At 37.2% G+C, this 23,883-nt stretch overlaps 2 protein-coding genes across 2 annotated transcripts in view; one reads left to right on the top strand and one right to left on the bottom strand.

The window, feature by feature from the left end:
• Positions 1-9,832, top strand: part of kdn (citrate synthase) — a 29,849-nt gene extending 20,017 nt beyond the window's left edge. The window contains exons 6-9 of the mRNA XM_034983542.2: positions 3,976-4,108; positions 4,774-4,919; positions 5,930-6,092; positions 6,973-9,832. Coding sequence (XP_034839433.1) covers positions 3,976-4,108; positions 4,774-4,919; positions 5,930-6,092; positions 6,973-7,134 — 604 coding nt within the window. The 3' untranslated portion in view covers positions 7,135-9,832. The remainder of the gene's footprint in view (positions 1-3,975; positions 4,109-4,773; positions 4,920-5,929; positions 6,093-6,972) is intronic.
• Positions 9,833-11,058: 1,226 nt separating this feature from the next.
• LOC117995773 (RUS family member 1) lies at positions 11,059-22,236 on the bottom strand. The gene is made up of 10 exons (XM_069508684.1): positions 22,114-22,236; positions 21,888-22,018; positions 19,427-19,588; positions 18,412-18,550; positions 17,408-17,565; positions 16,519-16,660; positions 15,646-15,863; positions 14,870-15,123; positions 14,240-14,438; positions 11,059-13,329 (listed from the first exon to the last, which is right to left on the bottom strand). The coding sequence occupies exons 2-10, from the start codon at positions 21,964-21,966 to the stop codon at positions 12,962-12,964; spliced, it is 1,719 nt and encodes a 572-aa protein (XP_069364785.1). The 5' UTR covers positions 21,967-22,018; positions 22,114-22,236; the 3' UTR covers positions 11,059-12,961.
• Positions 22,237-23,883: the final 1,647 nt, after the last annotated feature.

The following is a 23,883-nucleotide window of genomic DNA, read 5'->3' as shown; positions in this document are numbered from 1 at the left end:
ATCAATTGCAGCAAAGAAAATAAGCGTTAGATCATCATATGGTTGCATGTTTAAATCGTTTAACTAAGACCTATTTATTTAAACCATCACTAATGAGTTTAGATAGGACATGATAATTCATTTTCGTGCAAGCATGCACCTTATTTTGAACCAAGGTAAGAACATCGGGTTTCAATGTTTATTCTATCTGTAATCAGCCGATAAGTTAATTAATACCATTATTATACATTGTTATTTGACAGAAAGACAATCGACAAATACAACGTTGCTTAGTAACTTGTCAACAGATTACTGATTGATTTAATTCTAATCCGATTATTTGTGTTACTACCTAAGCATTATTTGTATTGATGTGCTTGCGAGTCATACTTGTATAGTAAATAATACTATGTTACTTCTATGTTACATTATACTATACCTGGTAAATTATACCTGAACTAGCTTATACCCGCGACTTCGTCCGCATGGACTACACTAATTTTAAACCCCTATTTCACCCCCTTAGGAGTTGAATTTTCAAAAATCCTTTCGTAGCGAATGCCTACGTCATAATAGCTATCTGCATGCCAATTTTCAGCCCGATCCGTCCTGTAGTTCGAGCTGTGCGTTGATAGATCAGTCAGTCAGTCACCTCTTCCTGTTATATATATATATATATATAATATATATATATATATATATATATATATTATATATATATGTAAGGGTATATATATATAGACTATATGGCCTTGAAATGAACAACAGCAATAAGTGAACAAACTGTGGTTATATCATAGTTAAGCTGCAGTTCACAACAATTAGAGAACTCCTAACTTGTCGATGCTTCAACATCACTGGCAGGAGTCAAATGTTGGCATTTGATTCAGGTAGCCCTAAAGTAGTCCTATTTTTCTTTGATTATAAGTTACCATAGCCTTATAGAGTTACATTTTTGTTCCGTTTGCCGTGGAGACTTAGTGCTAAAAAAAAATTACGAGACATTTCACCGCGTCTAATAGCCTCATCTGGTGACAGAAGGGCTGGCTCATTTTTTGCGCAGCGGATCAGCCTGGCTGTCCAGCGCGGAAATGCAGCCAGTATTCTTGGCACCATTCCACGCGGGCATGATTTGTATAGTAATTAGATAAGGCATGCTTTGAGTTTTATTGTAATATTTTCATTAAAAAATCAAACAGTATTAATAATCACAAAAAAAACCATAGCCTAATATTTGACATGTCGATTCGGATTAAACCGAGAGTTCCCTCACTCTAGTTCTCTGATTAATCTTATAAAGCATTTCTATTAGAACTAATATTATGTCTCCTGATAGTTAACATTGATGCATTGTTAGATAAATAGCGCTTTACTGTTTCTATTGTGAGATAGGTTTGCGCTTGACGAAAATCGTGCCTAATAAAAATCGATGATGAGGTCTAGGTTAGAGCGTGGATTGCCTATAAGATACCTATTACTTTACTGAAAAAAGAAGTAGGTACTTGATGTGTTATAACTTATAAGAACCAATTTTACGTAAAAAACTAAAAGTAGGCTGTTTTAACTCACTCTTATCTCGCTATTTACGTATCGATAATGGTAGGTACTAATTCTGATCACAAATTTTAGAGTATTCGCATCCTTTTCCTATCAACGTAATATGAAAAGGACAGACACGGTTTGACAGGTTTAAATCTAAAACTTTTAGCGTGTTCACCAGCACGCCTAACATGCGCACCACGAGAAAATTTTGTCTACGCATTTACTCGTCTTATTTGTATGAAAAAACACGAGATAATGCTAGACAAAATTTTCTCGCGGGGCGCATGTTAGGCCATCAGGACTTAATTCTATTTGATTCTTGAAATTAAAATTGAATTATCATAACAAATGCTTTGCGATTTTGTTCTTAAAGATTAAAATCATTTTGCAAACGAAAGCAAGTGTAATTTCATTATATTTGCTAGTAATAATGTGGTTGTTGTAAATAACTTGTGTTAAATTAAAATGGTACTAACAATGTAGGTTTATCAGTAGCCGTGAATTTTATTGGATTTTGTTATGATAAGCAAAATTTATCATGCAACGTTTCAAGGTTTAAACAATACCACTAACCATATTATTAATGCGAATATGTGTTTGTTTATTCGTTTGTCCTTCAATCACGTCGCAACGGAGCAACGGATTGACGTGATTTTATGCATGGGTATAGTTAAAGGCCTGGGGAGTGACAGGCTACTTTTTATCCCGGAAAATCTAAGAAAAACCTATATCTACGGAATTTTAAAAACCTATATCCTTGCGGATGAAATCGCGAGCATCAGCTCGTATTAGAAATAATGCTCGATAATTTAAATTAATTTTTCCCGATTTTTTAAACAAAAACTAAAGCATGGCGGAAGAGGGACTCTCATATCAGCCAAAGTTTTAGGCATATTGCCGAAGCCAATTTCTTATAGAGTATGGGTCCTAGTTTCCTCTATTTTGGTTTTTATTATTTTCATGAAAAAGTTACCAAGAAGCTCAGTCAGAAAAAAAAATCAAGACAGGAATTGGGTATTTGACTACATCAAAAATAAATTGTTTCTCAGTGATTATTAAATAGAGGGTCTGCCAAAATACGTAAAATCTACGTCCTTTGTTGGTTTTAAGTGTAATAACCATTTTAAATTATCGATTAAACTAAAAAAAGCACGTCAAATGATTGCGACGTCACACACCGGTATTTCATAGAATCTTGCATACTAAGCGCGCGTTTTGACGCTTGATAAAAAGTTACTGATTTGACTAGCTGTCAAATACCGTATTGTGCAACCCATGTGCAACCCAAGCCGTGACGTCACCACTGTTTGGCGTGGGAGTGCGAAAGAGATAATAAGATGTTTCAAATACCCTCACGTTTTCATACTCAGAATTAAAATATTAATTGCGGTTTCATTTTATAGCTTGTTCTGGCACTTTCTTAATCTGTATCTTATTTCTGTATATATATAAATATAAAAATTTATACTTGTACATTCGTATTTATCCTATAGAGTTGATACTTAGTACAGTTTTTGTGGGAACTTGTGTAAACTCGTTGGCACTTCTGACATAGTACCATCACCGTAGAAATAATAAGAAAACTGCCAATAATCTGTTACTTAAACTGTTCTAGTTTTTGTTATAAAGCGGATACAATTTAATATCCTACGATAGAATATCGAGTCAAAGTCAAGTAAATAGCGATAAAGCGTAAGTAATCTGTAAAAAATTGTAATCCTATTTGGCCTTATTTTCAGTCTGTTATTATGTTAAATTATATTGTATGTATCGCTGTTGATTGCAAATAAACGAATAAAATAAAATAAAGTGAGTGAGAATGACAAGTACTCGATAATCTGTAAAATATGTCACTTCGGCTGCAAGGAATAATGTGTGCTCCGGTGCAAATGATAAGCTTATCGCATACTCGATAGGCAACATTGATAACACTGCCGCTTTGTGGAAGTAACTAATAACTACGTTATCCGTGGAAAGATGTTAGTTTAGCGCTCTCTGTTACATAGTCCCATACAAATGATAGAGACAAAAATCTTAGTGGGAGCTAATCGTTTTGATACACCAACCAATTTATTTATATTTATTTTTCATAATTCATTAATGATAGAGACAAAATTTTTTGTGGACGTTAACTATTTTGATACGCCAAGCAATCGCAAACATGTTTTCAAAAACATTCGAAATTCAATTAGAAAACAGTTTGTGATTGGTTGGTGTATCAAAATGGTTAGCGCCCACTGATATTTTTGTCTCTATCATATATATGTATGGGATTACGTAACACAGAGAGAGCTATACCAACTTCTTTCCTGGGATTGAGTGTAATTAAATTCGCCCACCCCGGCTTCACTCAGGGTGCCCTGCCCATTGCTGGTTCAGGTTCGCAATCCGCTGAGCTATGTCGGCTACTCGAATGTTTTACTCGTATATAATAGGTAAACTTTTCTTTTCCAGTGATCACGAGGGTGGCAACGTGTCAGCGCACACAACCCACTTGGTTGGCTCAGCCCTCAGCGATCCTTACCTATCATTCGCTGCTGGACTCAATGGCTTGGCTGGCCCTCTTCACGGATTGGCTAACCAGGAGGTAAGTTGAAATAAACGTCAAAATATTTGTGTACATAATAACTAAAATATTTAATAGATCGAAATATATATTTTAAATTAAAACTTGTTGATGAAAACTTAACTTACCTACTGTATACAACCCACCACCTCCCATGGCCCCACCAACCTCGCGGTTAAAATGTGAGAGGGCGCCCGTTCGGTAGTTGCTCGGTGGCTCTTTCCCGGGGCGCCTTCTTGACTCCCTACAAATTCTTCGGGCCGCATGATATGTGTAACACTGCTACCGCCATGCAACAGACAAATTGTTATACCCTATCCGCGGAAAGAAGTTAGTATTGCGCTCTCTCTGTTACAAAATCCCATACAAATGAAATAGACAAAAATCTCTGTAACTGCTATAAGACCTATCTACCTGTCAATTTTTATGATTCTAGGTCAACGGTATAGCTCTGTCTCGTTTTAACAGTGTCTCAAGTCTGAGCGAGCGCTCTATGAATCTCAGCCTTACACTCGCTCATAGCGTAGCGACCAACTAGTGGAAAGTGCATTTTCGCGACAAAATTATCCCATCTACACACTTGCTTCTCGTAGCTTGCTAACGCGCTTCTGGTTTTTAGCTCGCTAATCGTCGGCGGTCGGCCAACTGCCTTAACTCGGTGTAGTAATATAAATGTATGAAATCAGGTGCTGATCTGGTTGGAGAAACTCCGCAAGCAAGTTGGCGACAACTTCACAGAGGACGGGCTCAAAGAGTTCATCTGGAAGACGCTCAAGTCCGGCCAGGTTGTGCCCGGTTACGGCCACGCTGTGCTGAGGAAGACTGACCCCAGGTAAGGAATCGACCTTCCACCGACACTTATCAAAGCATTGCTTCCTCATTCAAAAAAAAATCCAAATTTGAAACGCTAGAACATGGAATGGGTTCGCGCCTTTATTTGACCATTGTTTTTTTTTAAATTGACTAGTTACTAAACAAATCATGACTGTGTAGAATGGTGTCAAGAAAACTGTCTGCATTTCCGCGCTGAACAGCCAGGATGACCCTTTGCGCAAAAATAAGTAAGCCCATCTGTCACCGTGTAAGGCAATTAACCACGGTGAAATGTCTCATAAGAATTATTTAGCACTCGGACTCCATGATTCAGGGTCCCTACGCAAACGCATATTTGAATTAAACCATACTCGCTTTTTTTTATTGTTCAAAAACTTACTAAGGGACAATTTCACCAACATGGAATACATTTTATACCCAGGATAAAGTCGTAAATTACTCTCAGATAACCAAATTTTCATTTCTCCAAATACTTAACCTTAGATAGATATACGAGATAGTCCTATACCGCCGATTTTGACGGTATATTGGGCTTATTCCTTGCATAAATCAAATTGACCGTCTCTATGGTAACTCGTAACCATGGTAACGGTAAACGAGTAACAAGGCAATCAACTTGTGAAGTCTACCAATCCGCACTTTGCCAACGTGGCCTAAACCCTTCTCACTCTGAGAGGAGACCCGTGCTCTGTAATCAGTGGCGTACAGGTCATAGAGGCATAAATGCACTGCTTACCCCAGTTGTATATGTTTCATTATGACCTGCCAGTAAACAGGTTCCTACCTAACTAATACCTACTCGCAGAACAAGCCTGACGCTTACTTGGAGAGGAAAGGGGAATATTAGTCATTTAACATGGTTAATATTCTTAAAAAAAAAAAAGAACCTGTGCATGCCACTGTCTGTAATGAGCCGGCAATATGTTGCTCATGATGATGATGATGGTGTTTGTATGGAGAAGAGCGTCAGAAGTATAGAAGTATAACCTGAACCTATGATACGACTAGGTACACTTGTCAACGCGAGTTCGCACTGAAGCACCTGCCCAACGACCCGATGTTCAAGCTGGTGGCAGCGGTGTACAAGGTTGTGCCTCCAATCCTGACCGAGCTCGGCAAGGTGAAGAACCCGTGGCCCAATGTGGACTCGCACTCCGGCGTCCTCTTACAGGTAATATTACTTTATTCATCTTTAGCATGTTTCCATAGTTAAGCAGGTATAAGATAGTTTCGTCCAGTCTTTCTGCCTGTGTGTCACAACCAGTTTAAAAAAACCGGCCAAGTGCGAGTCAGACTCGCGCAATGAGGGTTCCGTACTATAGTCGTATTTTTTCGACATTTTGCATGATAATTCAAAAACTATGATACATAAAAATAAATAAGAATCTGTTTTAGAATGCATAAATGAAGACCTTTCATATGATACCCCACTTGATATAGTCACTCACTTCGAAAGTTGAAAATACTAATTATTAGTTCATGACCACAATTTAATTTTTTTTGTGTGATCTAACCCTAAATTCACGGTTTTCAGATTTTTCCCCAACTATAAGATATCAGCTATAAGATGTACCTACCTGCCAAATTTCATGATTCCACGATCAACGGGAAGTACCCTGTAGGTTTTTTGACAGACAGACAGACAGACAACAAAGTGATCCTATAAGGGTTCCGTTTTTCCTTTTGAGGTACGGAACCCTAAAAATAAACTATAAGAGTTGAAAAGTTGAAAGGACCTAATCATATTGATTGTATAGTGGTTACTAAGCTAGATCACATAACTGAAGTTTGGAAGAGTTATTGCCAGTCCCTGTTTTAGGACTACCAGTCGAAAAACTGTCGAGAAAAAGCGATAGACATACTGAAGTCTGAAGTCAGAGCCGTCATTATGCATCTCAAAATCGGAAAAGCTACCGGTAGAGATGCAATCCCGATTGAAACACTTGGGGTTTTAGGCGATATAGGTGTCAATATCTTTCACATCATCTGTAACAAGATATGGCATGAAAATTTTCACGTAAAAAAAATAAAAATTACGTTCTTCCCCGCAGTATTACGGTCTGAAGGAGATGAACTACTACACAGTTATGTTCGGCGTCTCGCGCGCGCTCGGCGTGCTCGCTCAGCTGATCTGGTCGCGCGCGCTCGGCCTGCCCATCGAACGCCCCAAGTCGCTTAGCACCGAAGTCCTCATCAAGCAGCTTGGCAAGTAAACGACATTTGATAGGCGATCTACCATCACTGCCAGCCCAGCGCCGCACCACATCACTGCCTTGTGAGCTGTTGAAAAAAATAGAATACTTCGCAGAAGTTCCTATCTCGCATTTTACTATCGGACCGCGAGGTATAAGGTACAATATAGCTGCCTCGGACTCGCTTCGAATACATACTGAATATGAAATAGGTTGTTAGACATTGTTGTGTTCACAAAACAGTAATGTGCCTGCGGCTTCATACTACAGCTGACTACATATTATATTATACACTTTTGACCAGAACATTGATTCTCGATATCATTGAAATCGTACCCTGAGCTGATGTCTTATTTTGATGTCAATTTGGACTCCTCTAAGTAACTGTCAAGTTTGACGACACAAATTAACGTCGCTTTTCGCGCGTACTTATGATGTACGGACAAAATCAACTTTTTTCACTTGTTTGTACATACCGAGAACTCTTTTGGTTAGCCACTCTTACATGATAATGTGGGTTAGACAATTTAATTTAAATCAATGCTAGTCTATTATACTCATGGTACTTAATTACCCGTTAATTATTATTTGACATCTTAATCATCCGAGCCAGGATTTTTTAATCTTAAGTTTTCGATCTTAAATTTCCTTGTTATTTAAAAATAGACATTTTTAAGTGACAAGCGAATCGTGATTCCATTTAGAGAACTTACTATGAAGTAAGCTGCCATATTATGTAATCAGCTAATTTATCAACCAATGAAAAAACTGTCAGATCGCCTATGAATGTGTTTCCATAAAATACTGACTGAAAGTTGGTCATATTTATGACTGACTATAAGTAATTTTTAGGGAACGCCACGTAATAGAAAATGTTATCGGAGCTTGTATCACACAACACCAAAAGTCAATTTACATTTTAATTGTTTACTGTAAGAAAAAATTGTTCAAAATTCGTCCCTATTTTTTATTGTTAAGTGTAAGTGAAGCTTGTTTTTTCATAGTGTAACTATTTTATTTATTAATGGATGGATTTATGTAAAACAGAAATCAGCCAAAGTAACTTGATAGATTAAATACTATTGTAAAATTGACGGAAATAATATCTACTTTTGTATTATCTTAATAATTAAGATAAATATTGGATTTGTTTTACATAATCACATCCAAATTATCGTTGTTGGAATAATCAACCGTTACCTCGGTGTACTTATATCTGTGATTGTTTTTTATTCATGTATAATATTTTTTTATGTATAAATTTCATATTATGCAATTGGATATTTTAATCTTATTTTTTTATCGTTACGCGATCATGGATCGGTTGGTTTCGTATTTAAATTGACTGTGGTGGTGTGATCCAACTGTGGCTTAGCTGTAGTACTAAAGAGCAATGTTATGAAATTGTTGGGTCATTTAGCTCATAATAATAATGTAGGGTTTTATAGTAAAGGAGACGGAGGAATAATTAATTTAAAATACAATACTGTATGATCATGAAGACCTTACCGAGAAAATCTACTAAAGAATAACAAGTAGTACTAACTAATAATAGTCCGTACAAAATGACTCCTCATGCGCCATTTTAAACTCTATGGATCAACTGTCATGCCAAAAGTACGGTTCAGCTTTAAAATAAGAAGTAAAATTGTACTTTCGACATGAAATTTGACACAAAAAGTTAAAATGGCGCGTGAGGGGTTCACTTTTACGCGTTATACTTTTAAAGCATTATCTGTTGACAAAATCTTTTGCATCGTTTTCCACTCTGCTATCTTTCGATCTCTCTAACAATATCTTAAAAGTAATTCTCTCTTCGTCAGGGAAATCATGTCATTGAAATAAAAATAAAAATGTTCCCACCTAACCCATACGTAACGACTTTATGAGTACGACTTATTAGACAAGTCTAGTTTAGGGTGATCCAACTTTACTTTTTTTTATCGCAATTTCCTTCAAACTGAAGTCCGAAAGTACCCCGTTCCTTTGCGACACTCGGTATGCTGTGCATACCGGTTTTTAGAATAAATACGACAATATGATCGATATTTGCGCCTACAACAACGCTGCTCACTCAGTATTGTCTTTATCGTTGTACTTAGCTGCAATAGCCTCTGTGATTTATAGTAGGATGGTCACTAGGTGCCAAGGGCATATAGTAAAATCGCGTTATAAAAATTAAGTCGCTTTTTCTTGAACACCCTCGAATTCATACCGTCATGTTATATGTATTGATTGTTTAAGTTATTAATTTGTTTTAAATTCTGACAATATTAAATTATGTTCATTGATTCTGATATTCATTAACTGATCTGATGCCTTACAATGATGAGCGACAAAAGCGAATGAACTATATAACATTGCCGCCGGCGCCTAATAACCTCTCACTGGAGTTATTTATTTATTATAATCATCTTAAACATTTTCGTAGTTTGTAACTGTAATTTAATTCAAGTTACCAAAGTATTGATGTAATTTTTGTTGATGGTCGAATGTATCAATTTGTAATTAATTTAATTATTATTTATGTATGTATTTGCAAAAAAATTAACAAGTAAGTTTAATATGAATCCATAATTTTATAGTTTTAATCGTAACGGTGTAATATTTAATCACCTATTATGATGTTGTGTTATAAGTTACGATCTATCTATCAACGAATATAGTGGCGACAAATAGTAAATTGACAATACTAAATTAAATTGGTACGGTGTAGTAACCATTGTTTTATTTTAACTTGCCATCTACTTAAAATTAAGTATCCGTATTTTCACTGATTCAGATCGGATGAGTGCGTGATGAGGAAGAGGAGGCGTGCTCTTGGGAAGGTAGGCCTTCCCAAGAGCGCGCCTCCTCTGTCCAGCAGTGAACGCAACCAGGCTGATTGATTGATTGAAGCAAAGGACAGCCAAACTCTTGACTTCAGTTAGGGCGCCAAACTTCAGCACAGTGTTTAAGCGGAGCAGAACAGTACCAAAATATAAAAACCTTATATTATAATTTTATAATACTAAGTATAAAGGTTTTGCGGCGCTATTGCACCAACCCGTCCTGCTAGTCTTTCTTTCTAGTAGTCAAGGTCAGCAGGCAGGTAATGCAGAGTAGAGAGTGTCGCTTATTCGGTATGGAGGTCAGAATTTGACTGCGAGCTTCATGCTCCTGTAATGTAATGTAAGCTTTCCTATTAGATAAACAAACCGAACCCTGCCACGTTCGATGGCATGGTATCACGTCATCGTCGAGAAATGTTAACATTTGAAAAAACCGGCCAAGTGAGTCTTTGACACACTTACAAAGTAAAGGAGATCAACACAGGAGTAGTAGGGATATCTACTCATGTGATATCAAGTCAAATGGCAATTCTCTTTTCACACAGGTTGTACATGTCCCGCAAATTGCTATTGCGCTGGAACCATGTCTCATTAACATTGAAATGACGTCATTTGACTATATTTAAGTAAAAATATACCATCAGCTCGAAACTTCAGTCTAGTGCTGCCGTCACTAAAATATCGGCCACGCACATTAGCAACTTGCGGGACATACTGTCAGTTATGTATCTGTATGTAAAAGTGAAGATCTGCGTTTCATAGACGGGACTTCTCGGCCGGGTCAGCAAATCAATGTAATAACAAGGTAATAACTTATTAAACATGGAATGATTAAAAAAACATGACTGCCATATTTAATGTTTTGAAAAAAATTACATGCAGTGTCACTAGGAATGATGTAAGGATTCTAACGATACCCCATACATTCGAATCTGTTCAGGCATTCAGAAGTTATGGTGGAATAAAGAAACTCCCGGCTTTTCACGTGTTTAGTCGACCCGACTAGTTTCGAACACATCTGGGGTCCTTTTACTTATATAATTATATTCATGAACCCTGAAAATATTAGGTAGGTACAAAATTTTGGGCAGTAGTGTAAATAAGACAACCATAATACATAATATAATATATTACATTATTATGTTTTCATTAATTCCCAAGTAACAGTATCAATTTTACAATAAAAAATTGGCACCTGAGTTTTTTAGTGAAATTCAATATGGGTTTCATTTTAGTATTCAAAACATTTCATAAATAAGTTTTTTATGTCTGTAATCTTATATAATATATTAAGCTATTTTATCTTTGGAATAGTAAGCCCACCCGGACAAAGCCGGGACAGGTCAAATAGTCTTCTATTTGATATTGATTTATATCTATGAGATCAATAAAATTATCAGTCTAAGTGTAAAAAACATTTTATCTATGCTCATATCTTAAAATATACATTTAATACATTTATTCACAGAATAAAACTTTTGACCAGCAAAAAATAATAAATACAATAAATAACAAAGAAAAATAGAAAATTATATAAAACTTAAATTAACTATAACAACCTAATAAAATCAGTTCTAAATAGTTATTTATACAACAGTTGCATACAAGACTTTATCTACACCCATAATATTATGAATCCTCTATAAAAGATTCTGAAACAGTTAGCTTATTGCCAACATTAAAACACCCAATGGGGCCGATTCTCTAGTACACAATCTCTAAACTAAACTAAATTAACAGGTCTAAATCTAGTGCTTTCCTTTTCCGCAAGCAACATTATGAAAGGGATAGCAATAGATTTAAACGTGATATTTTAGTTTAGTTTAGAGATTGTGTACAAAGGAATTAGCCACATTATCTTAATAACCATTAAAGCATCCAAACGAGTGTTATAATGTTGTACTGTATTTTATTATAACACTCCTGTGAAAAAGAGACAGCTGGCATAAATCTGTCTCGTTATGCCAGCAGTATAGCGCTGTCTCTTTTTCACAGGAGTGTTATAATGAAATTCAGTACATTATAACACTCGTTTGGATGCTTTAATGTTGGCAATAAGCTAACTGTTTCAGAATCTTTTATAGAGGATTTAAAGCATGGGTGTAGATAAAACAACAAAACACATTTTCCGTAGTTGCCTTTGTAAAAACACAAAAAATCTACCTACTTATCAGCATAGACTAAATAAAGGCCAACGAGTCTAGATAAATAATGTAAATAAACTGACAACATTATTATAACATACTTTTGCATGTACTCAGTGGTCAGTTTGTTTACATATTTTATCTCGTCTCGTTGGCCTTACTTTAGATAAATGCAGGGAAATTCATTTATTAGCATGTTTAAAGTACATTCCGCTGTTATTTTTAGACGCAACCCACACCTACAGATTGGGCTGGAATGGAGTCACAGGGGCTTCTTAATAACAACTTAAGCTCAGTTTTATTTAGATCGATATACCGTTGAAATTGGTATGATGAAAATGAAACGGGAAGACCTGCTACGTCACTCTGTCAACGCATGTCCAAGTAAATTAATCTGAGATTGAGTTGTTATCAGTAGGTAAAGATGCTGCGGCCTAGTGTGCATTGCGCTTTACGGCCTACAGCGATCACGCACTTATCCGATCCAAATCCGTGAAAATACGGATATAAATAAATATCTACGACATTGTCACAAGCTACCATACAAAACAAAAAGGAACGTATTTTCACGGAGTCGGATCGGATAAGTGCGTAGCCGCTGTTAGAGTATCGGTTGTGCGAGCAAGCAATCCGAAGGAAAAGTCATTTTAAAAAGACGTACCGAAAACCGGGTGTGAGATATGTAAAATACGTATTCATTATTATTGTAATCCGTAGCAAATTCTACCCCTTGATTGGCTGTGAATAAATGTAAACAACGAATCAACCAATCAAAGGGCAGAAGTTGCTGTCGATGAATACGTTTTTCTTACACAATCGGAGGGCTGCTCAGTATTGCGGCGATACAGGTTGACGTCGATCGCTGGGTGACGATTATGTGTCACGCATTAGTCGACTTTCCGTAAATTCTGCTTCCGAATCCGTATTCGGCATTTGAGACGGATGCTGGGATATGACATAGGTATCCGACAATGGGGGCAAGGATTCAGTGTAGTCACCGTTTTCAAAGTAGCTCGTATTTTGCGTTGATGCTAAAAGTCTGGAATCCACTGCGGATAGTGATTCTAGAGTGAAGGTGTCTCTTAATTTTCGGTCTTTAGGAGTGGAATGACGGATACCGGCATCTTCATATAGTCGGACATGTTCAGGGCTCCAGTTTTCAGGATATGTTACCTCGAATTTGAAGTCGCTGGTCACGCGCCATTCGTCGACCATTAATAGATGCTTCGACAGATCCCATCCTGTAACAAACGAAAGTTGATTAAATCTTTAACATAATAAATAAACTACGGTCTAATAAGAGGGAGGTTTTTGGAGTGAAGACATTTTAGGCGATTTGGGATGGGTAAAAATTTCTAGGTGACAGTAATATTTTTACGGTTTTTTTTTGGTCACGACGGAAACACGACTCAAGCAACTGGGTCGAAATATTTAAATTTGAAAGCATCATATATGTACGTACTACCGTGGCACGTATTATGCGTACAAAATGACTTCTAAATACGCCATTTTTACTTTGTGTCAATTGACATGTCAAAAGTACTATTTTAGTTTGGTTTTAGTCCTTATTTTAAAGGTGAACCGTACCTTAGACATGCCAGTTGACCTATATCGTTAAAATGGCGGATGAGAAGTCATTTTGTACGCACTGTACCCGGTATTTACATTGTAGTATTGTAAGCCTAAAATCAGTTGAGATATTTGTTGTTATTTTTATTTAGATTTACTTCTGTGACTTAAGACACTAGTATGTGTTTCTTCGTATTTTGATTGAAAAAGGATCTTGTAGTTTCATCATCATCATCATGATCATCCACCACCCATCGCCAGCTCTTAACTGAGCACGGGTCTCTTCTCAGAATTAAAAGGGGTTGGCCAAAGTCTACCGCGCTGGCAAAGTGCGGATAGGTAGACTACACATGCCTTTCAGAACATTATGGAGAAATCTCGGTCATGCAGATTTCCTCACAATATTTTACCGTAAAAGTAAGTGATGATTCCTTACTAAAACACACATAACCCCAAAAAATTAGAGGTGCGCGGGACCGAATCACGGACCTCCCGACTGGAAGGCCTATATCTTAACCTTTGCCGCTTTTTACAGCAAGTATATTATTATTGTTTCTGCTTGAATATTAAAAAAAAAATTACCAGTCTGCAAAAGTCCCATCTTCAAATTAGGCCACTCCTTAGTCGCGATGTCACGCACGTAGCTTACAAGCTCGAAAGGTGGTTCATACAAGGCCTCCAGTGATCTATTGGACCCTACAGGACTCCATTTCGTTTGTTGAAGTATTTTGCACACTTTAGCGAACGGCCTTGGCTCTTCGTTTGGCTTTGTCTCTACTATCTGAAATCATACTTAAGTATTTATTTATAGTCCAACCGTAGGTCAAATTCTGGCCGAAGCCGATTAATCGGATAGAACACTGAAGACTGAAGAATTAATAATAAAAAGACTGAAACTTTCAACAATGAAGAATTCTCAGGCATGCAGGTTTCCTCACGGTGATTTTCTTTACCGTGATATTTAATTCCTTAAAACGCACATAACTCCGAAAAGTTAAAGATGCGTGCCCAATAAGCTAGGAAAAGAGTACTTGAAACCAATCAATCAATCAATAAGCCTGTTTGCGTCTATTGCTGGACATAGGCCTTCCCAAGAGCGCGTCACAACACACGGTCCCCCGCGTTCCTCATCCACCCACTTCCCGCTACCTTAAGGTTGTTAGTCCAGCGGGTTGGAGGAAACAAATAAATAAATATTCCAATTCTACTTACAAAATGGCCAGTGATCGTGAGTGTGACAGTCGCTAATAAGACCGCATGGAAGTACGCCTGTAAAATGTCGTTCACTGTGGCATATTCTTTGATGAAAACGTACATTATCCTTTTATTCACGTTTGGGATTATAATGTACTGGTTCTCGCTGTAGATTCCTTTCATGTTTTTCAAATAGGACGCCTTTGGTGAATATTGTACTATGTGTGTCAAGGATTTCCCGAGTTTTATTTGAAAGCCGCACATTTTTAAATCTGAAAAATATGTTAAGGTTACACTTTTTACTCGCTACTTTTCGGATGTTTTCTTTACTTGTGGTGTGAAACCTTGCTTCTTGACAAATTTCATGATCCTAGGTACGGGAAGTAAGTACCCTATAGGACATAGGTTTTGATTTATTTGCGAGTCCTGAGATGCACAAATGTCTTATTTCTTGATTGTGTTGATTTAGACGCTTAACTTTTTTACTACATCTCCAAGGGATCGTAGACTAGTATTCGTTATTAAGTTCAACTTGATCCCTCCACGCGTCACTGAGAAAAAGGGTCATGACAGTCTCGGAGAGACTGACAGACAACGATCTTATAAGGGTCAGGCATAGAAATAATATATACTAGTACTTAATAAGAAATATTACTTGCTTAATCGCAGTCAATGGCTAACTTGTATATTATATGTGAATGGATAAAGTGTACCTTTTCACCTTATGAGGTATGGAACCCTAAAATTTAGAAGAAAATTTCTTTGGCATAGTTAAATGTATAGAACTGACTTACCCAGCAAATAGGTCCCTATTTGATAAAATATTATGGGCTCCCATCCGTTTATTTCGCACGGCGTGGCGACGACTTCATTCTTGAGGTAGATTTCAATTGTTTTCAAGAACCGTGGCTCGTTAAGGGTCTTCAAGCAGACGGTTCTTACCGCAAAATAATTGAACACTACATGCAGTATCATCATTACTACGAATACTATGGATATGACCAATGAACCCCTGGAACAAAAATTATAAGTGTTAGAGAGCCAGTATAAATATGTAATATGAATATGCCACGTGGAAGGAAAAAAGATAAGAGGAAGTCCAAAGAAAAGGTGGATGGATTAATTGAAAGGGGATATGTGTGTAAAAGGGGTGGATGATGCGTGGAAGGATGACAGAAGTGAGTGCAGGAAGAAGACATGTTGTGCGGACCACACAGCGTGGGATAAGGACAAGCAGAAGAAGAGTGTCGGTATAAGAGGCACATCTGCTGGCTGGATTTGGGCGGCGCAAGACTGTCAGGTGCAGAAGTCTCTATAAGATACCTATATCCAGCAGAGGACGTCTATCGGTTGATAATGTTGATGAAAGAAAGAAAGAAAGAAAATGCATTTATTTGTTGTTGGTGTCACAGATAAAAACAAAGTACATGTGTAACATTTTCATCTGTGACACCACCCCAAATGGGTGTACAGCTCAGCATAATGTCTTGCATCATATGCGTTAACACACATAAGATGCAGGACGCTGATTGTCAGCTGTGACCCGGGTGACGCCACAGTAACAACGGTAAATTATAAATATAACACATAGATTTAAATAATTAATCTTTAAATTAAATTAAATTAAATGTATATGATGATGATTTCTTTACAAATTGGCGGCTTACCCCAAATACGTGATTATGAAAAGCGCAGTGACTGACGCGACTAGGTTTACAGCTGTCTCCTGAGCGGAATCCTTGGCCGATACATCGCCCATGTTGCCACGGATCGCGTGATGTTGGGTCATTGCTATTCGCGTGGCCCCACCTGATAAACAATGAAACAATGTTGATACAACCGTAACCTAAGGAAAGTAAAAGCCAAAGTCGATCATCCGCTTATCGACTTTGGCATTTACTTTCCTGTGTGCTCTAGAGAAGCATGTTGAGCCACTGACTTGTTTATATGTACTAAATAGGGTTATCTACGAACGAACGAATCCAGGTCTTATACTTTATATCTAGTCACTGTGCCAGGAAGATCGTCAGAATTATTTGAAGAAATTGTTAGGCCATACAACCTGGCTCCGGCCCTCTTTACCTATTATCCTTTATCCTTTAACATTTTGCAGTCAAAATTTATCTTGGCATAATAATTTTTATTCAAGTTTAGCGTCTAGGGCGTCAGTGACGCCACATATCGACTTCATTCGAAACTCTTAAAACATCGCACTGAGTTTGAATATATTACATGGAAAAAACGTAATAAAACTTCTGTTTGAGCTGATGAACAGAACCGGACTAGTCCACAAACATTTATTACCACATAAATTTTACAGGTTAGCGAAAGGGAAATAGGGATACATTTTTATATTATAAAAGATTATGGGACTATTTCCCCACAATATTTCTTTTTCATCCCACTTTGAGCCCTGTTTTCATTGAAAACAATAACAGGGGTTAACATAGTAATGTTATTCAAGGCACTACAAACAAGGTGTTTGAGTTAAAAGAGGAATAGCTGTTCTGTTCGCCAACACCTCATTTGATGCTATGCAATTATTTTTTGACTTACCCGCAACCCCAACAATGGATTTAAGGATTGTGCTAATACACAGGGCATATGCTACATCGACTGGGAATATGGGCAACGCTATTTCGATGCACATCGCTACGTCGTTTAGGACATCAGCATACATACGCCACTTTTTGCTGTACGCATCTAAGTTGCTCCTGTAAGAGAATCAATGTATAAGTTTTTTTTTTAATTCGAATCTCGAATGGCGCTAGGCCATGGCTACTTTATCCTGAGTGCCAAAATTTCAGATATTATGTATCTATTCATTTTAAGTACCTACACGTTACAGTAACTGAACTACTTTGAAAGGGTTGAAACGATAAAGATAGTTAGTTTTACGTAAAAAGACCGTTGACTATATACTTGTGGAGAAGGCAATTTATTAATCGATTTGGTGGTATGAAGTATGGAGCGACGCCGGGCGCGTCTACACGGCCGCAACTAGAGTTTAGATTCGACAACCTTTGCGAGCTGTAGGTTAGAACAGTACGAGCATAATGTACACAAGTGCCAATAGGACCACTGTGGCCCACTAGTCTTTGTATTGAACTGTTGAATATTATGTAAAGCTTGTGTCAATGCCAATCAAATAACCACAACAAATTTAACAATAAGATGGCAGCCTCGGAGGCACTAGCGCTGTGTAGAAAAAAACTTATGCATTCTAGTGCAGACATTAATGGGGCAAGATTGAACATTCACATTTGACCTCGAGCTCCAAGACACAGCATAAGTATAGGCTCTGCCAAGAGGCTGCGGAAACGCCTTTACACATCATCTGTTACTATCACAAACATAGTCTGTACTTACTTTAAACACATAATATTGTATCTGGAGGAGACAAAGAACATCTCGACCAAAAACCTGCTGCTGTACCTGGAGGTAATCAGTATCGGAGAGAGCTGTAGATGGTGGGCATCACAAGATCGGGATCGGTCAACGTGACACAGGGTCTACAAGCGAACTGCACAGCTACCAATACCGAAAAGTATAAAGCTTACCCGTGGCTGTAGGCAAATATGATTCGTCCTAGGTGGCCACACCCATCCTTTAATACCCATGTTACAGTTGCGGCTAATGGAGTGGCCATTTGGTCGCCCACGCCAACCCCTTGAAGCACTGCCTGGGTTGCCAAAATGCCTATAGCAATTACATAAATTGTTATTTCAGCAAATTGACACATAATCATAGAAGCCTTCAGTTGCCTACAAGATTGTGAAGTTAATTACATACACAAATCACTTTTAAGACAAAATCTCATAGACATGGTACACAAAACAAACATAAACTACAATTAACTAAAGCTAGGACTCATTGTGTGGTGAAAACTATAGTTTAAGGGAGTGCTACTATATAATGACTTGCCGAAAGACATATTTCACGAAAAATCTTTTCCAAAATATAAAGAAAAATTAAAAAAATATTGTCAAACACTATATTTTTAAAATATATATATAAGTTTTATTATTGTATAAATTCACCGTATCTTAAAATTATGTTTTCTTCTATATTTATATTTAAAATTGTTCTCATGTAAGTGAACTTTGTTCTTTTTTGAGAAAATAAAGTCTTTAAACCTAATTATTTTATTGATACTTAATACTTTTAATTGAAAAGAGTAAAGGTGACCAACCAACATAAAGCTATGCTGCACTGTTCTGTGCTAAGGTAAGCTAACTTTCTGTACACAATTTTTGTTCAAACATTGAGCGGCGTGGTGTGCATGCAAACAAATGCAAGTGAGATAGACGGAAGACTGGGTGAAATGAGCAATGCCATGCCGAGCGCGTCAGCATGTATCGCATGATCCTAGCTATGTTTTAAACAAACACAGCCATACAAAGCACAGAGTAGCAAGGTTTGTTTGTTCATTATAATTTTAGAGGAGCAATACAGCGACATAGGCTACTTTTTATCCTGCAAAGAATTACCCCAGGATTTTTACAAAGTCACAGGCATCAGCTATAGTTATTTATATTTAGTGACTATGGAGATATATCATAAAAAGATACAAACCCATTATGGTGCTGCAAAAGGCTTGGGCTGTATCCCACTTCTGGTAAGCAAGGTAATCCTTGCTTACACTATTTGGATATCCTTGTGGCAGTAGAATTTTTTTCAGAATTCCCACAATGCTACTAGTCTTTTTATTTTTCACTATGACCACATTTGCTTGATCTGAAAAATGAAATTTTTCAATCTAGACATATTATGTGAAGGAGGAGTGATAGCCCAGTGGTTAAGACGTCTGCCTCCTATTCAGGAGATTGAGGGTTCAAACCCAAATATGCACCTCTTTTCGGCGTTATGTGCATGTTAATCATTTAAATGTCACTTGCTTCAACGGTGATAGAAAATATTGTGAGGAGACCTGTATGCCTAAGAGTTAAACTGCACTTGGCCAGCGTGGTAGATCATTGCCCAACCCTTTTCATTCCGAGAGGAGACCTATGCTCAGGAATCAGACGATATGGGGTGATGATGATGTTTCACTATGGAGCAACTGACTGAATGACAATGTTTGTTTTTTATAACACAGACTGCCACTAAGAGAGGGTTTTTGAGTAGTTAAATAATTACTTAACACCATGTGTAATTTGTTAAAATACCGTAAAGTAATATTAATATTACGATGGTACACAACAGGTTGAGATGTCAATCGGGGAGGGAACACCCCGCACACCCCCTGCGCTAACCCGGGATGAGCAAGCACGGGCGATGTGTGGCGGGTGTATGGGTGTCTCCCTGTCTCATGTCCCGATTGCCATCTCAACCTATCACGGACTATAGTTGAACTGCCCCAGTTTCACTGCGTGGGCTGACCTGGCTGACATATTTCAATATTAATGTTATATTACAATTTACAGTACACGTGAGCCCGGCCTAAAAGTGGGCTGGGCAGATCTTATGACTCTATTTCTATTGAGAGAAAGAGATGACAAAATAGAAAGAGAGGCCTTTACTAAATTCTAGGCTGTAGCACTGTGCAAGCTGAATCGCACTTTATTGTATCATAACAAGAGTCGCTATTTAAGTATTTATATACAGTGGACCCCCGGTGATTCAACAAAAATTTTGCAGGGCTGTGTTGGACTATCGAATTTGTCGGATTATAGAGTACTGCCTAAGACCCCCCCATAGTCTGGATTTTGTTACAAATCCTTGTAATCCGACAAATTCTATATGATAAGATTCTATATGATATATATATGAACTCTGAAGTAAAAATCATACTTCACAACATATGTATGTCAAATTTAGTAAATTAAACCGCACCGCTATTTTCTTTAAACTTCAAATTCAAACAAAGCAATCAGAATCACAACAATACCCTACGCATCGAGCACAATAGTGGTGGTGCGTACAAGTTATAACTTGTTCAATGATGCTTTAGTGAAGATTGTCATGTCGGATTACAGGGGGTGCCGGATTAGACAGGGGCCGGATTACCGGGGGTCCACTGTGTAGTGCAGAGTAATACTTCTATACCTGGCAGGCAGAGGCGTCTTTACCTATGGCGCAGGGTGTGGGCGCCGAGCGCCCTCTAATGCGACACCTCCCAAAGATGCGGCAATGCCGTCATCATTTAAAATCATTATTTAAAATTGCACCATTTGCATCCGAATTTCCGTTTGAAAATATAACTGTTAGTATTCCATTTTGACCCTGCTCCTACTAGACTAGAGGGCGCCAGGGTACTGGTTGCACACGGGCGCCACAAGGGCTAGAGATGCCTCTGCTGGCAGTTACTATTGAGTATTCTGAGATAGTAGCCAGATTGGTAAGTTGGCTGTCTTACACCCCATGCCTTGCAGAGCAGTAAAGTTGTTCAGTTTTTCAAAATGATTTTCATCGGTTGTGTCAGATTGTCATCCTATCAGACTAGGAATAGGTAGGTAAAAGAAAGTGCACGTGCACATGGCCATAGACTAGTGCAGAACATTTTCCAGGGTAGTTGACCATTGAGATTGCCAAGAATAGTAGTACCCTACAGGTTTAAATTTATATGCAAACTATATTTAACAGTTGTGGTCGTGTTATCCATAATCAGTACCCTTATTTTAAATGAGAAAGTTTGTTTGTTTTTTGGTTTGTCCTTCAATCACGTCGCAACGGTGCAACGGATTGACGTGATTTTTTGCATGGGTATAGATAAATACTTGGAGAGTTACACAGGCTAATATTTATCCCGGAAAATCAAAGTTTCCACGGGATTTTAACCGAAACCAGAAAAAACCGAATTCCACGTGGACGAAGTCGAGGGCATCAGCTAGTAATAATATTATAAATACGAAAGGTTCACGGCCCAAAAATTTAACCTTTTTTAATGAAGTTTGGTACAGAGCATACCAGGGATGGATATAGGAAACTTGTTATCCCGGAAAAGCAGAGTTCTCGCGGGATTTTATGAACCTCAATCCACGCAGACGAAGTCGCAGGCATCTAGCAAGTAATAATATTTTTTATATTCACTCACCTTCCGGTTTGGCGTAGAAAATTTCCTCTTCCGAAGGGTTGAATTTTTCCCTTAGCAATATCTCTCTACGCGAATCCATTGTTCCTTGAAGTTAGCGAAATTTGAATGATAATGTAGGTAGTAATATTTAACTGTAATGTAATTATTTTTAAAATTAACATGGTTGCTTTAAATTTACTACCTACCTTTAGGCGCCGCGTGCAAAAAAAATATTGCTAGGACTTACCAGACGTGATTAACTTGTATAAATTCTATAGTTTTTCAAAATCAATTAGTAAAAAATAATTCGAGAAAAATACCACGTCACACATGAGACAAGAGGCAAAGAGAAAAGAGAATTTAATCACTACGACAAGAGCAAAGAGGCTTTTCCGGTGACCGTTACCACCATAGAGTAGTTTTTTTTTTAATTTATTTTACGACCCTGGATATTAGTTCTTTAGGGCATACCATAGAGTAGGATGTATTACCACCAAAGAGTATATAATCACTACGTTACCACACCCAGAGTATATTTCGTAGATAGAGTAATAAAGGTAGATACAGGAACGTTTGCTTTCTCATTCACACTAAAAAGAGAGCACAGATAAAGTTACTAATGTGATAAACAGAGACGCAGCTAACCTATTTTTTGTCCCTTATCGTGTAACTGGTTTTTTCAAGAATACATACCTACAACTTACATTCAAAGCATGCAACTTTAGTTGCGGAACAAACTTTGAGAATTCGTGGCGTAATTGTATTTCTCATGAGTTATTTTTACTTGTTTTCACATAAAAAATGTTTGATACAAATAAAATAAATAAAAATAAAAATTAAAATCTTTTTTATTCGAATAAACTTTTACAAGTACTTACGAAAAGTCGGATGCATCTACCACTGGTTCGGAATGCCTTTCCGAAATAATAGGTAGATGTACAGTCCATGCCAATAGAATTGAAAACTAACAATAACAAATATGGCAGTACTGATCACGTGACTTTATTTTGAAATGACGTCTAGTGATGCGCTATTGCTGAACTATATCGGGAATGAACGATTGAACGAACTAACTCTGATGTAAAGAATTATTTGATTTTATGTACTTGCAAAACCTAAATAGTCCGAAATAAATGAAAACTTAAATCTACGAATTCTAATTATAACAAGAAATAAAAAAAATCTCATTTATGTTTTATTTTAGTGAAATAGTAGACCTTCAAAGTTTCATACAAGTTTTAAGTTCCTACATTATTACGTAAGACATTCTACTGCCTTACATTAAATTATAGGGTAGGTGGCTGTGTGTCCAATACGTAATAGGCTACTTGACACTTTTTTTAAGTTGGTCTTAAATGGTTAATATTTGTCCTATTACATCAAAAAATTAACACTATATTTTTTGCGCCCTAAAAATCGTAAAACTTTAATTTAAAAAAATATTTTTCTTAGACAGGTGAAAACACTGTCGGCCATGTTTGGCCGATAGATATCTGTGCTCTGACGTCATGCATTTGTAAACAACAGCATAACCTCCCAAAGTTTAATAAACATGACTTCTATACTAGTTTACATGAAAAATATAGTAATTATCGTTATTGTATCATCCGAGAATGTAAAAAACGCATCGATAAAGACCACAGGAAAGTTGTGGATTAGAGTGCCCAGTGAAATAAATATACGTAACACGCAAAGACTTGCTTAAAGGGATCCTATATGACTAACGACTTCAACCCAAATTTATTTTTGCAAAGATCACTTTGTTGTAAGTCTTACTTAACAACTTATTCAATTAGTAAAGAGAAAACGATATTTTTTTACGTTTACTACGAGTTTTTAGAAATATATAAAAACTAGCTTATGCTCGTGACTTCGCCCGCGTGGACTTCATAAATTTCAAACCTCCATTTAACCCACTCAGGGGTGGAATTTCAAAAAATCCTTTCCTAGTGGACACCTTCTCTTTACCTACAAAGAACACACTCACCAAATTTCATGTATCTAAGACCAGCTGTTT

Source organism: Maniola hyperantus, chromosome Z (genome assembly GCF_902806685.2).
Source record: "Maniola hyperantus chromosome Z, iAphHyp1.2, whole genome shotgun sequence".
NCBI lineage: Eukaryota > Metazoa > Arthropoda > Insecta > Lepidoptera > Nymphalidae > Maniola > Maniola hyperantus.
The sequence above is the reverse complement of the archived record's forward strand: the minus strand, read 5'-3'. Positions and strand labels throughout refer to the sequence as shown.